The sequence below is a fragment of the Mixophyes fleayi genome, chromosome 1, assembly GCF_038048845.1.
Source record: "Mixophyes fleayi isolate aMixFle1 chromosome 1, aMixFle1.hap1, whole genome shotgun sequence".
Classification (NCBI taxonomy): domain Eukaryota; kingdom Metazoa; phylum Chordata; class Amphibia; order Anura; family Limnodynastidae; genus Mixophyes; species Mixophyes fleayi.
Genome location: NC_134402.1, coordinates 171186187 through 171199581, shown reverse-complemented (window position 1 = coordinate 171199581; position 13395 = coordinate 171186187). Strand labels below are relative to the sequence as shown.

Here is a 13395-nt window from a genome sequence, read left to right as displayed (position 1 = left end):
CTGATTAAATTTTTTATATCCTATTTTCCATCAGTACCTGACCTCCTAGATAACTAACGGAAGCAAGTATATTACCTGTTATCCAACTTTACAGGAAAAGCTCTGGAATAAGCAGGCTCCTTTATTGAGACCAGAGAACCCATCCTTTCTAATTTACAACTCTTTTGTGAGGCAGTTTTCAAAGAATTTGCTCCAGCACTTGTCAGTTGTACTCCCTGCATGTCTTCTGTGCCAACTTTGTTGTCTCCAGTTGCCCAACCCTTGAGGCTACCAGCATGTTCTATTCAGTTTGAGCAATCCTGTGTCCCTAAAAAGAAAGCAAAGAAAAAGAAAGGTAAAAAGAAGAGAGGTGAGATTCGGGATTCCTGCATTCCTTGGACATGGTCCCTGTACCTTCTCTGTCCATGGATGAGGATTTCTCCACAACAAGCCCGATAGTGGACTATGACTCTGACACTTTCAAACACTTTTTGTGATGTGGGCATCTGGAATCCGCCCTTAAGGGAGTGGGTACTGTAACGACCTGCCTCCTGGACTTTTGGACTTTATTATTTGTATTTCTTTTTATGTGTTGCTTCAATACCTCTATTTACCAGAGGTGCTGATATTGTGCCTTTCTTGTTTGTATCAGGGGTTAACCTGCCCTCTAATTATTCCTTGCACCTTGGTGTGTACCTTCTTAAACCTGACTCTCCCAGCATTCATTGCTGGTTATTGTTGTCACATCCTGATGTTATACTCTGTGGTCACTTCCTCCTGCTGTGCTCCTGGATTTATGCTGCTGGAGATCTTTCTCAACATACATTCTGTTGACCTGTTTCTTATGTGAACCTGGGACTTACCTGTGCATTTCCCTGTACATGCTGCCTGGAATCTTTCCTCACCTCCCATTTACCTGCAACTGATGTATTCTGGTAATTTCTGCAAGCTCATTATTTCATCATCTGTTCATACTCTCCAGCAATAAACATTGTTTGTTTTTTCACCTTATCCATGACTCCTTAGCTGTATTTCTACATTGATTCGTGACAGGAATGTGTTTAGAGCAGTTTAACTAAGGACAGCCTGTCTTTACAGGTAAAATATGTGGGTGCAGAAACTGTCTTTGTGAATCAAATGACTATTTTGCCATAAGATATCTATAAAACCTTGTGACCATTACCAAAGCAGTAGTCTGGACATACAGAAGAGATCATTTCATTGAGTGAATATTTTCAGGACATAACTTTATGATGCTCTACAATGAGACATTTAATAAATGCACATTGTTTCTGAAGAAAACTGCTAAAATAAAAATGTTAGATATCTAGTATCAAGCACTGTTATCTGTATTCGTGCTGGTGGACTGAGGGGAGGGTCATGAACCAAAAGTCTAGATATGAAGTGATAATTTTCCAATTTGTGCCTTACAGAAAACAGATAATGTACTGTTTTACAAAAGAGTACACAAGGGGACAATAATGACAAGCTGATACTAATAGTGACAGGAACTAATAGTGGCTCCAATCAGACATAGCCCCAATTCTCCTTCCAAGACCTTGTATTGATTGTATTGATGGTTTGTATCCACCTGTGGTGCATTGTCCCAAATTGAGTTCACCAGACCCCAAAGTAGTGAATTGTTGTTCATTATTAGGAACGTTTTGTCTTTACTCACTGCATATTGGATGAAACTTGTTTTGTTTTTAATCCCTAGAGTGTACAGCATTTTGCTGAACTGTGGCTCATAATGAGTAATTAGTTCACTACTTCGATGTCAACATAGACTGTGTTTACTTGCTGGTGAGCATAGAGCAAGGTAATATAGCACGTGTGGATACATTGCCCATGTGTACATTACCCTTGGTAATCTCCTCCTCCTTCACATTTGCGTTCTTGGATTAGGATGAACACAAGCAAGGGGATGTAGTGTTCTATATAATGTCCATGTTAGTAACAATAAGACTGTTCTTTGACAGCAATGTACTTTCATTTGCTGTCTGCAGAAAAAATGGAACATAGTATAACGTGAAACTTTTGTTATATTGGCAACCATGTGACATTTCTCTGCATTTCTCTTGGTTAATTGAAAACAGACATTTCTGATTGGGTCTGCAAATTTATTCAGGTTCCTTTAAACCAACCATATTTGTATGAGTTGCCAAACAATCACTTTGCTCATTTCTAATGCTAACAATAGTAAAACATGTACAGATATCTGCTATATTTTAGACATGATGTAATCATTTTGTTAAGTTGGTTGATTCTGAGGTTATTTTCCACCAACATACAGTTAGTTTTTATCAATTGTAATACAGTTAAAGACATAACAAGCAATAACATTTAAATTCATTAAAATTACTTCTTGCACCAGTGGCACAAGCAGTTGCATTTTTCCTTATGTAAAGTCCTTGGAAACTGCTTCTACAAAGTTTGGAGCTGACATCATGATTGTGATTGTACAGATTATGGCAAAAAGTGAGAATGCGACAAGACACAAGCGGTCAATGACTGCAGCAGCAAACTTCCACTCACTGCAAATCTCTTCTCCTTCATCCTGTTCTCTGAAACGCCGGGCAATATACTGCACTTCCTCCAAGATCTTGCCAATTTCTGGCAAGCACTCTCTTAAGCATTTCTTTTGAATGAGATCACTGTCTTCCAAAGAAGGGCATGTTACTCGTCCGCACATAACTCCAGAGTCACTGTTAGGTGGACAGCAAGGACTCTCCAGCGTGTGGTAACCACAGTAGAGCGTGTTCCCATTGGTAGATTGGTGTCCAGGTACGATGTTCATTTCAATGCTGCTAATACTTGAATGGTGGTTGGGGTATATATACTTACAAGGAATAGGCCTTCTATTCTCCCCAGGTTTTCTCATCCTTAAAAACCATGCGCACCAGTTGAGCAAGATAATTCGCACCTGAAACAGAAGAGCACTGTCTATTCAGCCGATATGAATGAATTTAAGAGAATTTTGTACTTTAAAATAAAACTTCCTCACCCTACACAGTCTTAGGGCTAGTGGGGATGTTGCCTATAGCAACCAATCAGATTCTAGCTATCATTTTGTAGAAGGTACTAAATAAATTAAACCTAGAATCTGATTGGTTGCTATAGGCAACATCTCCACTTTTTCAAACCCGCAGCTTAGTAAATCTAGCCCTTAATGTAAATCCAATTACCCACATGATTACATTTCTCACAGAAAAATCAAAGCGGTGGTCATCACATCACACAATGTATTCTTCTTTGATCCAACTCCCTTAAAACAAATGTCCCTCTGAAGAGAGTACATTTTTTCAAAAACACTGTAGAAACTGCATTAAAATGTTTATTTTTGCAATAAACCCTCTTCTACCAGCTAGCAAACCCATAGGGTTCTTGTGCTGGAATACCCCCCAGTAGTTTTAACAAATGCCACATTGTCCATAAAGCTGATGTGTTACATTCTTGACCTATGTGAGGTTAAATAAAGTTGCCAAAATTATTGTAACAGCATTGATCATGGCATTTGTCTATTTTCCACAAGTGTTCAAATTTCAAAAGTTGTTTACTATACTCTGGCAGAAAAAGAAGGCTGTATTGGTCGAAAAAAACAACCACAAAATAAACAATATAACATTTGCTTGAGCAGATTACAAAAATAATAAAAGTTTTCCTGGAGTTGCCAGAGTGTCACCAAATTGTGAAAATTAAAGTGATCATTGCTAAATTCTGATAATTTCTGCTTATGCGTGTAATGTTAATGTTGGGATTAGATCCCACGTTCTCCCATAGATCCCACGTAGATCCCACGATTTGTTTAGCTATCCCTGTGAGATAAGCAAGGAATAGCACAGGACCCTTAATTCTCTTACTTTACTCTTCTTCCCTTTAAACTATTTAATCCATCCTGTCTGAGCAATATTTCTCTCCTGTCCACATTACTATTTTCCTTTATTTTTGTCCCTCTTACTTGTCTTCACTTTTTTTCTCCTTCCTTTTTTATTTTCTTTATCAAGCCATTCCCTTGTGGCTTCATAGAGATCATGCAATTTTTATATTGAGAGAGGGGAGGAAGGTGTAGAGTGATGGAAAAGAGAAATAAGATCGGCAACAGCATTGAGGATGGATTGGGGTGGGGAGAGGTGTGAGGGAGGGACACCAGTGAGAAGAAGGTTGCAAGAGTTTAGGCGAGAGATGAGAAGCAAATGGATTAGGGTCTTAGGTGCCTCCAAGGAGAGAAAAGGTCTAATCCTGGATATGTTTCCAAGGTGGAAGTGGCAATATTTGGAGAGCGATTAAATGTGAGGAGTGAAACTGTGGAAAGAGTCAAGGACAACGCCTAGGCAGCGAATTTGGGGGACAGTGGAAAGGGTAATGATGTTGAAAGAAAGACAGATGAGGGGAGGTGAGGGAACTTGTGGGAGTGAGAAAACCATTTGTTCAGTTTTAGATATGTTAAGTTTAAGGAAGCGGTGTGACATCCAAAAAGAGGTACAGAAATACAGCTGGAGGCATGGGAGAGAAGAGAGGAGGAGAGGGCAGGAGAGAAGATGTAGATCTGAATATCATCAGTGTATAGATGATACTTAAAATCATAAGACTTGTTTAGATTACCAAGGGAAAGAGTGTAAATGGAGAAAAGAAGGAAACCAAAAATACACCTTTGGGGGACAACCACACGTAACAGAAGTGGGGGTGGGGAGTAGTCAGGGGTGAAGGTGGAGAATGAGTAGACAGAAAGGACAGCAGAGAGAGGACAGTGTCACATAGGCCAAAGGAGTGTATGTAGGATTTGCAGGAGGAGAGGGTGGTCTACGGTGTCAAAAACAGCGGAGAGGTCCTAGAAAATGGGAAAAGAGTAATGACCCTTGGAATTGGCACCAAAGAAAGTAGTCACTGACCTTGGTGAGGGTGGTTTTAGTGAAGTGGACAGGATGAAAACAAGATTGAAGAGGGTCCAGGAAGGAATGAGAAGAAAGGAATGCAGTTGTAGACAATCCGCTCAAGAATCTTTGATGCAAAGTAAAGAATGAGATTGGGTGCAAGTTGGAGAGAGAGTCAGGGTTAAGGGATGTTTTTTTAAAAAATATGGGAGAGACTAGGGCATGTTTGAATGATGATTTAAATGAAATTTAGAAACAACTTTAGATTAAAAGGATGGCTTTGCTCTAAGGACAGCTCTATCCACCCGAAAAAAAAGATATATGAAGATCTGTAATGCTATTAAAACTAAGTTCAAATCCCTAGGAGCTACAGGAGGGATGTGTAGAGGTCGCACATGAATAACTTCACTGTAAGAAAGTCTGCACTTCTGGTAAAATGCCACTATCTTCTGAAAGAAGAGACCTTTGACAATGCTAGAACATTTAATTCCACCCAAGCATGATCTTGTTAGTTTCTGCTACCATAACCAAGGTTCTTGTTCCTCCAGATGGTTAATATTTGCAATTACTGTAACATTGACTAACTTTTTATGGGATTTCCCCACACAACAGCTGTGTCCGATGGTGCAGTAGCAACTCGGACTCACACTGGAGGCAGTCCCTCGTGCCGAACAGGAGGAGGCACTGAAAGGGTACTATTTTAGCTCACGCCTGGCTTCTGACTTCCCATGAGGCTGTCTGGAAGCTAAAAGCTGCATCAGAGGTGAAGAGAAATTAAGTAAAGAAAATAAAATATGGAAGGAATATAGAATTGGAGGCGTTTCAGATTAAATGAAGAAAATTGAAAGTGTCAAACTCCTGCCTGGACCATCTATACCAAACTTGTGTTCTTAAAGGGCCCTCCAATCTTCATAAGAGCCACACAGAGGAAGGAGGGGAGCACACTGCACTTTCCCCTCCTCCATTATGCAGTGTAACCTTCCTGCATTGTGCAGAGGAGATCACGTGACGCAGAAGTTGGCTTCCCCCTGTCTGCCTTAGTCTCTGCTTAAAGCTTAAAGCAGAGAATACGATCAGTTGCAGCCAGCTGGGAGGTTGCAGGTGAAGGCTCAGGAGGCCGCCTGTTAACCACGACTGCTCTTTAACCATGATCAGTGTCCCTTACAGGATGTAAGATCTTATAATATACCTACATTAAGTGAACTTATCTTTATTTAGAAATTAAAGGAGAACTCCACCCAACTGCATGTTTCTCTGATTTTTCAAATAAGGAATCTCTTCACAATTATCTCTATGGCATAGTTGATAGTTTTACCGCTTACTGTTTTGTGATTGGTTGTAAATCTGTAGGAAAGTGGGTAGTGCATCAGGTATCAACGTAATGATTAGCTGTAAAGTACATAAATCTGGTGAAAACGCCCATTATTGACAGAGATAGGGTTATCCTCAAATTAATAAATATAGCCCTTTAAACACTCCAGTTCTTAACCACTGAAATATAAAAGCCATTTTTAAAATAATGACTAACAGAAAACTAAATTTAGGGGGTTTTCCTTTTCATAGGTAGCGTCATATATCATCCTAGGATCATTAGGTACCTGCTCGTGTTTTTATTTCTCTTTAAGCCTCATGAAGGAGCTTATGAGATGTGCAGCATTAAGATTGAAGCATATGCTTCTTACCTGCTTTACGTTTCATTGACCTGAATGATTTGTCCATTCCACTGCCAGACCTTAAGCATTTAGCTTTCTTACTCAGTAAAGGATTGAAAGAACAATGATTATTTGTTGTATGAGCTTCCTACTCTTTCACTGCTGACAGCATCTACACACAATGCATCTTAGCTTGGCAGAAAGAGAGCCAACAGAACTAATTTCTACTTCACAATGCAATTGTTTCTTTCTGCAGCCAATCATTCAAATGAGGTTCACAGACACCTCTGAAATTAAGCCTGAAGCAGGTTAGATTTGACAGAGACATGTTTAATTTGGATAAACAAATGGATGAAGCTTATTTTGTTTTTCTTTAGGTATTTGTTAATTATATGGACTCTACTGTATCTCATGGACGATGTGCTTCTACTTCCACTTGAACTGCTGTTTTCAAGGCTTCCTCTGTCTGGTTGATGAGATGACTTATCACTGAGTTGAAGCTGCCAGCTGAGGACTTGAAAACAAAGTTCAAGTGGGTGAAACACTCATATAATTAATAAGTGTCTTTCCTTTTTATAAAAGAAAAAAAACAAAAAAAACAATTGAAACAGTACTGCATTAAAAAGAATGTTTTATTCTAAGACTAAAGTTTTTTTTTAATGCTACTGTTTCGGTAAAGAACAGGGGGTACCGACTCAATGCTTGTTAATTAACTCCCAAAATGGGGGTTATTGCTGTTAAATATGATTTTTTTTGTTAAGGCCTCATAAGGCCTTTGTTCAGCCATTTTAACTCGCATAGATATATTATTTGCTAAAAGAGGTTATTCATTTTTCTGTTGAAATGCAGTTCTGTAAGATGTAAGCCCACAGCATTGAGGTTAAGCTGACATAGAGAACTCCTGTAAGAATGTAGCAAGATTTGTGAACAATAGGTGGTTTCATTTTCAGCTTGTAGTGTGGGAGCTGTGCCCATGACTTTGGATATGGCAAACAGGAGATAAACCTCCAGCCCCCCTTGGGATAAGAATAATTGGCACATCTGTCCGGAGAAGGGGGAGAAAGTTAAATACCTCAAGAATACGTGAGATAGTTAATCCGCAGCGCTTCCCATAAACTATTGTATGCTTATGACGTAGGATTCATATATTCAGAAGGCTATAAAGACTTGTATTTGCTATCAATAAACAGAGAATATTGCATGCATACAGAACCTTGGTCTGTGTCTATTCTCTCCAGCTTATTGAAGCGCCTCCAGATATACTTGACACCACAGGCAAACTCGGAACAGAATTTTAGATCTGACATCGCCAGTTGCCCAATTAATATATGAGGAAAATGAAAACAAGTCCTTTCAATAACACCTGTTTTTTCTAGCAGAGGAGCATTTTGCCCTTTGATAAATTATTCCATTAGGTCACCTTTTAGGGATGGCCTACAGCTCTAGGGCCAGTGTGGTGTACTTGCCCCCCCTGGTTAAAATTTGCCAGACCTGACTATTTACTTTATTTATGATGCTTAATCATTTACAGTGACTAATAATTTCCCTTTTTTATTTTTTATATACACCTACTTACCAGCTTACAATCCAAGCTTACCGCTACCCGGTAACTGTAAATGGTAACTGATACAGTGTTCTGTAGAAAGTTGTTTTTTCTCTTTTGTACACTGATTTATAATTGACTTATTTCAAAGAAGTTGTTGTGAAGTGGACTTAATCTATATATAAAGTTTGTTAAGGTTTATTTTCTATTAATATTTATATCAACATGCACTATGATTTTTGTCTTTTCATCACAATCATCATCATCATCACCATTTATTTATATAGCGCCACTAATTCCGCAGCGCTGTACAGAGAACTCATTCACATCAGTCCCTGCCCCATTGGAGCTTACAGTCTAAATTCCCTAACATACACACAGACAGACAGACAGAGAGAGAGACTAGGGTCAATTTGATAGCAGCCAATTAACCTACTAGTATGTTTTTTTGGAATGTGGGAGGAAACCGGAGCACCTGGAGGAAACCGACGCGAACACGGGGAGAACATACAAACTCCACACAGATAAGTCCATGGTCAGGAATTGAACTTATGACCCCAGCGCTGTGAGGCAGAAGTGCTAACCACTTAGCCACCGTGGCTGCCCCAATCATAGTCCTCTAAATAGTTCTACTTTTCAATCCACATCCTCCCATTCTTTCATTTTATTACACTCATATCTATTATGTATGTAATTTTGTGTTGTATTACTTTGTGGAGATTACAGTTAGAAGTTGTTGACACTACAGTGTTTTCAGCCGAGTATTGGGTCAATAAAACAATAAAGGACTGTTCGACTCGATGTTGCATTAGTGTGTACGATCCAGTGATGAACGAAGATCGTTCCAAAGCACACACATCGTTTGATTTGATTGTTCAGCAGAACTTAATATCTCGTTCAGCTAGGGAATGACGTCCTTCCAATTCTGCAGTGTGTATGCACTCACGATCAGGATCTCCATAGAGTTTACAGAGTCATGATCTTTTCAGCCAATGGTTAAGACAGTTGAAGAGCACAGACCTGAGGGTAAATCTTTTAAAACATATATAGTGTGTAGACATGAATCGGCATGCTGATTGTGACTTTTTTTTCCAGTCGTTAGTACAAACGTATTAGATAACATTGATAACATTAGTCGGATATTTCTGTAGTGTGTACCCAGCCTTACATTTTCATAACAACAGTACTTACCCACTTAGGCATTTTTCCTGCTTGTGGGTCATGATGGTGAAACTGCAGTACCAGCACTGTAACCACAACAGAGAGTCCTACAATGACCATGATGCTTGCAAAATACTGAGCTGCAAACAAAGAACACAAGTGTTAATTGAAAATGGCCTTATACACCTTAAAAAATGTAATAATATTCAAAAAATATGAAGTTAATTCAGAAAAAGCTGCATTTTCACGCCCATCAAGATGATGAGCTGCGCTAGATGAGGGTTTATATCAAAGATGCAACTTTAACCATAGCAGTCCAAGCAACTGATAAAGGGTCTGGCAGCACAGGGGCTCCTGTCCCAGAAGAACAAATGTGCCTTATAGTACAAACTGAATATGGCTTTATAACAAATTTACAGCTATGTGGTATGAAAAATAATTAGGATAAAATGACCGTATACATAATTCAGACTAATGTGCCAGACTGCTTCTAATGCATTTAACAATATGCCCTATAGGACACTAAGGGCCTGATTCATTATTGGAAGTAGATCCATTTGCATAACATATTTTGCATTAAATAGTTTTATGCATGCCCAGAAATGGATATTATGTCAATGAACGCAATTGCATGCAATTCATGTTCAAACGTAAATGACACTTAGGGCTAGATTTACTAAACTGCGGGTTTGAAAAAGCGAAGATGCTGCCTATAGCAACCAATCAAATTCTAGCTACCATTTTGTTAGTACATTCTACAAAATGACAGCTAGAATCTGATTGGTTGCTATAGGCAACATCTCCACTTTTTCAAACCCGCAGTTTAGTAAATATACCCCTTAGTATTGCCTACGACTTGAAAAGCAGAACAGGGGATGAAACATGTGGACTAATGCAGAGCCGAAACGTAAAATATTAGCGCTTGGGGTGAGAAGGAAAACAGCCGCCCCTTACCCTCAATTTTAACCAAATGAACCTAAAATATTCATTAACTGCGCCCCCCTTCAGCATTGTGCCCTAGGCGGTCGCTCCTCTCGCACAGCCTTAGTTACGGCCCTGGACTAATGTAGGCCATGTACAGTAAGGACATTCCAGTGCAGATGCGGCACACTCCTGTGTTTCCAGTAAGTACGCTTGGTTTCACCCACTACTAGGTAGGTGTAAGCGTGGACTGATATTGATGACTGACACGGCGTAGTCTTTGGCTTAAAAAGTACATGTATATGTGTCAGAAGGTATCACAGAAAAACTGTATGCAACTTAGATAAATTATAAAAATGCATTCTATGTACAGTGCACATCTTTATTTATGTAAATAACGTAAAAAAGCTTAAAAATATATATTTTTTTAAATAAATATTTCTATAAACAATTATACTGCTAAGAGCTCTTCTTTAATTTTATGTTAAAAACAAAATTATGCATTAAGATGTGAGCGTTTTTTTTACTTGTGTGGTGTACGCCTACACTCAGATCCAATCGAAAGGTATCTTGAAAAACGGTTGTATTTGTTTACAGTCAAAACTATGCATAAGTTCTGTGCTCTTTTTTTAAAAATGCAGCTTATGTGCAAGTTGCATTCGGGCTTGAATCAGACCTTAACTGAGGATGTTGGTAATATTGTGTTGGGTATGACTTTATAATGGTGTGTAGAAGACTCAATTTACTATGGGTCCTGGACATTTATAGTTAAGCCCATGGATGGCTCAAGGAGGTATAGAAAAGCACAGGTAAGATTAATAATACTCAAGGAAGTAGGTGAACGATATTGTGGTACACACCATGAATAATGACAAATAGCAGAGGAGCTAGTAGAAAAAGAGAGGGAGGAGAATGATGTAGATGATGGGTTAACCAGAATGGACAGTACAACGTGGGTAAAGTGCTAAGGTCCAAACCAGAGAGAACAGGAAACGGAAGAAGTACTAATACAGGAGAGACTGAGGAAGAGAAAGTTAAACAGTTGCAACAAAAAAATAACAATACAAGGAGATCTGTTTAACCCCCAAATTGCTAAAGCAGAAATAGGGACTTAGCATAGTCTATGTCCTAACAATCCCGGTATTACTTTGAACCAAATCAAGATACATGAATTTCTTAAAACGTAACACCAACTAAAATAACTGTGTTTCATGTTAGCATTCCTTAATGAAAGATCCATTTTCAATTATTTCATACAAGAAAATAATATTTTTTCTTGTTGCTGAAATACATTAGAATAAAGTCTGGATTCCGATTTAATATTTGATAGCTTTATCTTGAAATGAAAAATAAAATAAATGTAATTAACCCACAACAAGGATTGTAGATGCACTTATGTAAGAATGGTGTACAATTACCTAAAGTCACCTTAATTGGGTTTAACGTAATCTAATAAAGATATAATATGGAAAAGATTACATTTAAAATAATGGTTTTCAATAATATCTATATTGATTAAGAGAATACTGTAAGCACAGTAATGGTATTTACAATGATCATGATCTCTTACTGGCAGATGTTTTTCTTACACTATTATGCTTGATTGAAGTTCTCCTCAGTTGAAGTCATTTATAAAACATCTTCTGTACAGGCAAAGCCAACGTTAGTCCAACTGCATGCCGCAATTTGTATTGGTATGCCTAGATTTCCACAAAAGTCCATAGGTTTGCGGAGCAAGATGGCAGTGTGGCAGAGGAGCAGAAATTTGCACAGGCAGAGAGAAGGAATTGGGCAGAGTAAGGGTGTTGCATGATTGATTTAAGCTATAAATGAGGCTTTCCTAAATAGCATTTTAGGAGAAAATGAAAGAGGTGGAAGTAAAGTGTTAGGAGGTTGGAGAGTAATGTGACGTTAATACTTTTCTACACTGCACCTTTTCACATTTTTTTTTTGTCTTTCTACAGACGTCAACACCTTCATCATGAACCTCCTCACTGTTAGTACATAGTCTAGCATACAATTTTCCAATGCAAACTGACTCCCCTAATGCAATCCATGATTCCCAAGAGGCCCTTGCTGAGGGTGAAACTTCTATACAAAAGGGGACCAAATTGAGTAAGCATAGTTTTATACAATTGTCTGTGAAACAATTGATTGAAAGAGGATCTAAGTATGTCAGCAAGCATCCTGTTGTACAGCAGATGATCACTAAAGCCATGACAGCTATGTTAGTATTGGATGCAGATTGGCTGAGGTCATGTATTCATGCTACTAAATTCCATCTGTACTGGGCGATTGTGCAAAAAGTCATTCAGTCCCTAGAAAAAGCTATTGTGCTGACTATCCATTTAAGTATGGATATCTGTATCTGTATATGTATCACCTTCAGCAGCAACAGCAGCAGCAGCACCTGTAGCATCATCCTCATCCTTTCAGCATAGTAGTGGTAGCACATAATTCCATAACTGCCAGCCCAAGTCAAGTCATACCTCTAATCAAACTACTGGAAAAGCAGCTGGAGAAGCTGAAGGAAGAGATTAAAGTAAGTAATTCTTCTGAGTATGTTGGTCTGGTTGATCAAGTTCTTTATTCGCTTCACCAGAAGCCAAGAGTTTGCAGCATCGTGAAGTTAGATCAATACATTTTGACAACCATGCTTGATCATAGGTTTAATTTAATTTCAACTGCCACAAATCTTCACAGATGCAAAGAGATCCTTGTGAGCAAGTTGTAGGCTCAAGTTGCACATGACACGTTCCCTACTTCAGCTTCTCCTAAAAGCGCTTCTGCCAGAAAAAAACGTACCTTTTCCAAAAGTCAACACAGTGCACCGATATAAAAGATTATTATGACATCTGGTCAGTCTTAAAAGAAATTGTCAAATATACTGACACTTCTATCACGTCTTAATCTAATACACTTTGTATTAATAGAATGGTGAAGGATTACTTTAATGATAGTATAGAAATTATCATCTCAGACAGGCCCTTTGACCTCTTGGAGGAAAAAATGGCAATTTGTAGCCCCATGTGCAAATTGTCTATGGTGTACTTAAGCTGTACAACCCTCCAATCTGTACTCCGAAAGAATGTTACTCACATCCAGGAAAATTGTGAGCAAATGTCGTGGGATGCAACTTCCACAAAATTTAGAAAAATTGGTGTTCATCAACATGAACTACAAACTGTATGAAGACTAGCACTGTTGCCACCAACTACAAACAGAAACTCTAATGCTGGATTCCAGGGGGAATGAACTATCAATGAGG

General features: G+C 38.6%; 1 protein-coding gene across 1 annotated transcript in view; it reads right to left on the bottom strand.

The window, feature by feature from the left end:
- Positions 1-2068: 2068 nt before the first annotated feature.
- The window catches only part of LOC142106658 (neuronal acetylcholine receptor subunit alpha-7-like), a 202156-nt gene continuing 190829 nt past the window's right edge, over positions 2069-13395 (bottom strand). The window contains exons 9-10 of the mRNA XM_075189653.1: positions 9237-9346; positions 2069-2902 (exon numbers count right to left, since the gene is read on the bottom strand). Coding sequence (XP_075045754.1) covers positions 2378-2902; positions 9237-9346 — 635 coding nt within the window. The 3' untranslated portion in view covers positions 2069-2377. The remainder of the gene's footprint in view (positions 2903-9236; positions 9347-13395) is intronic.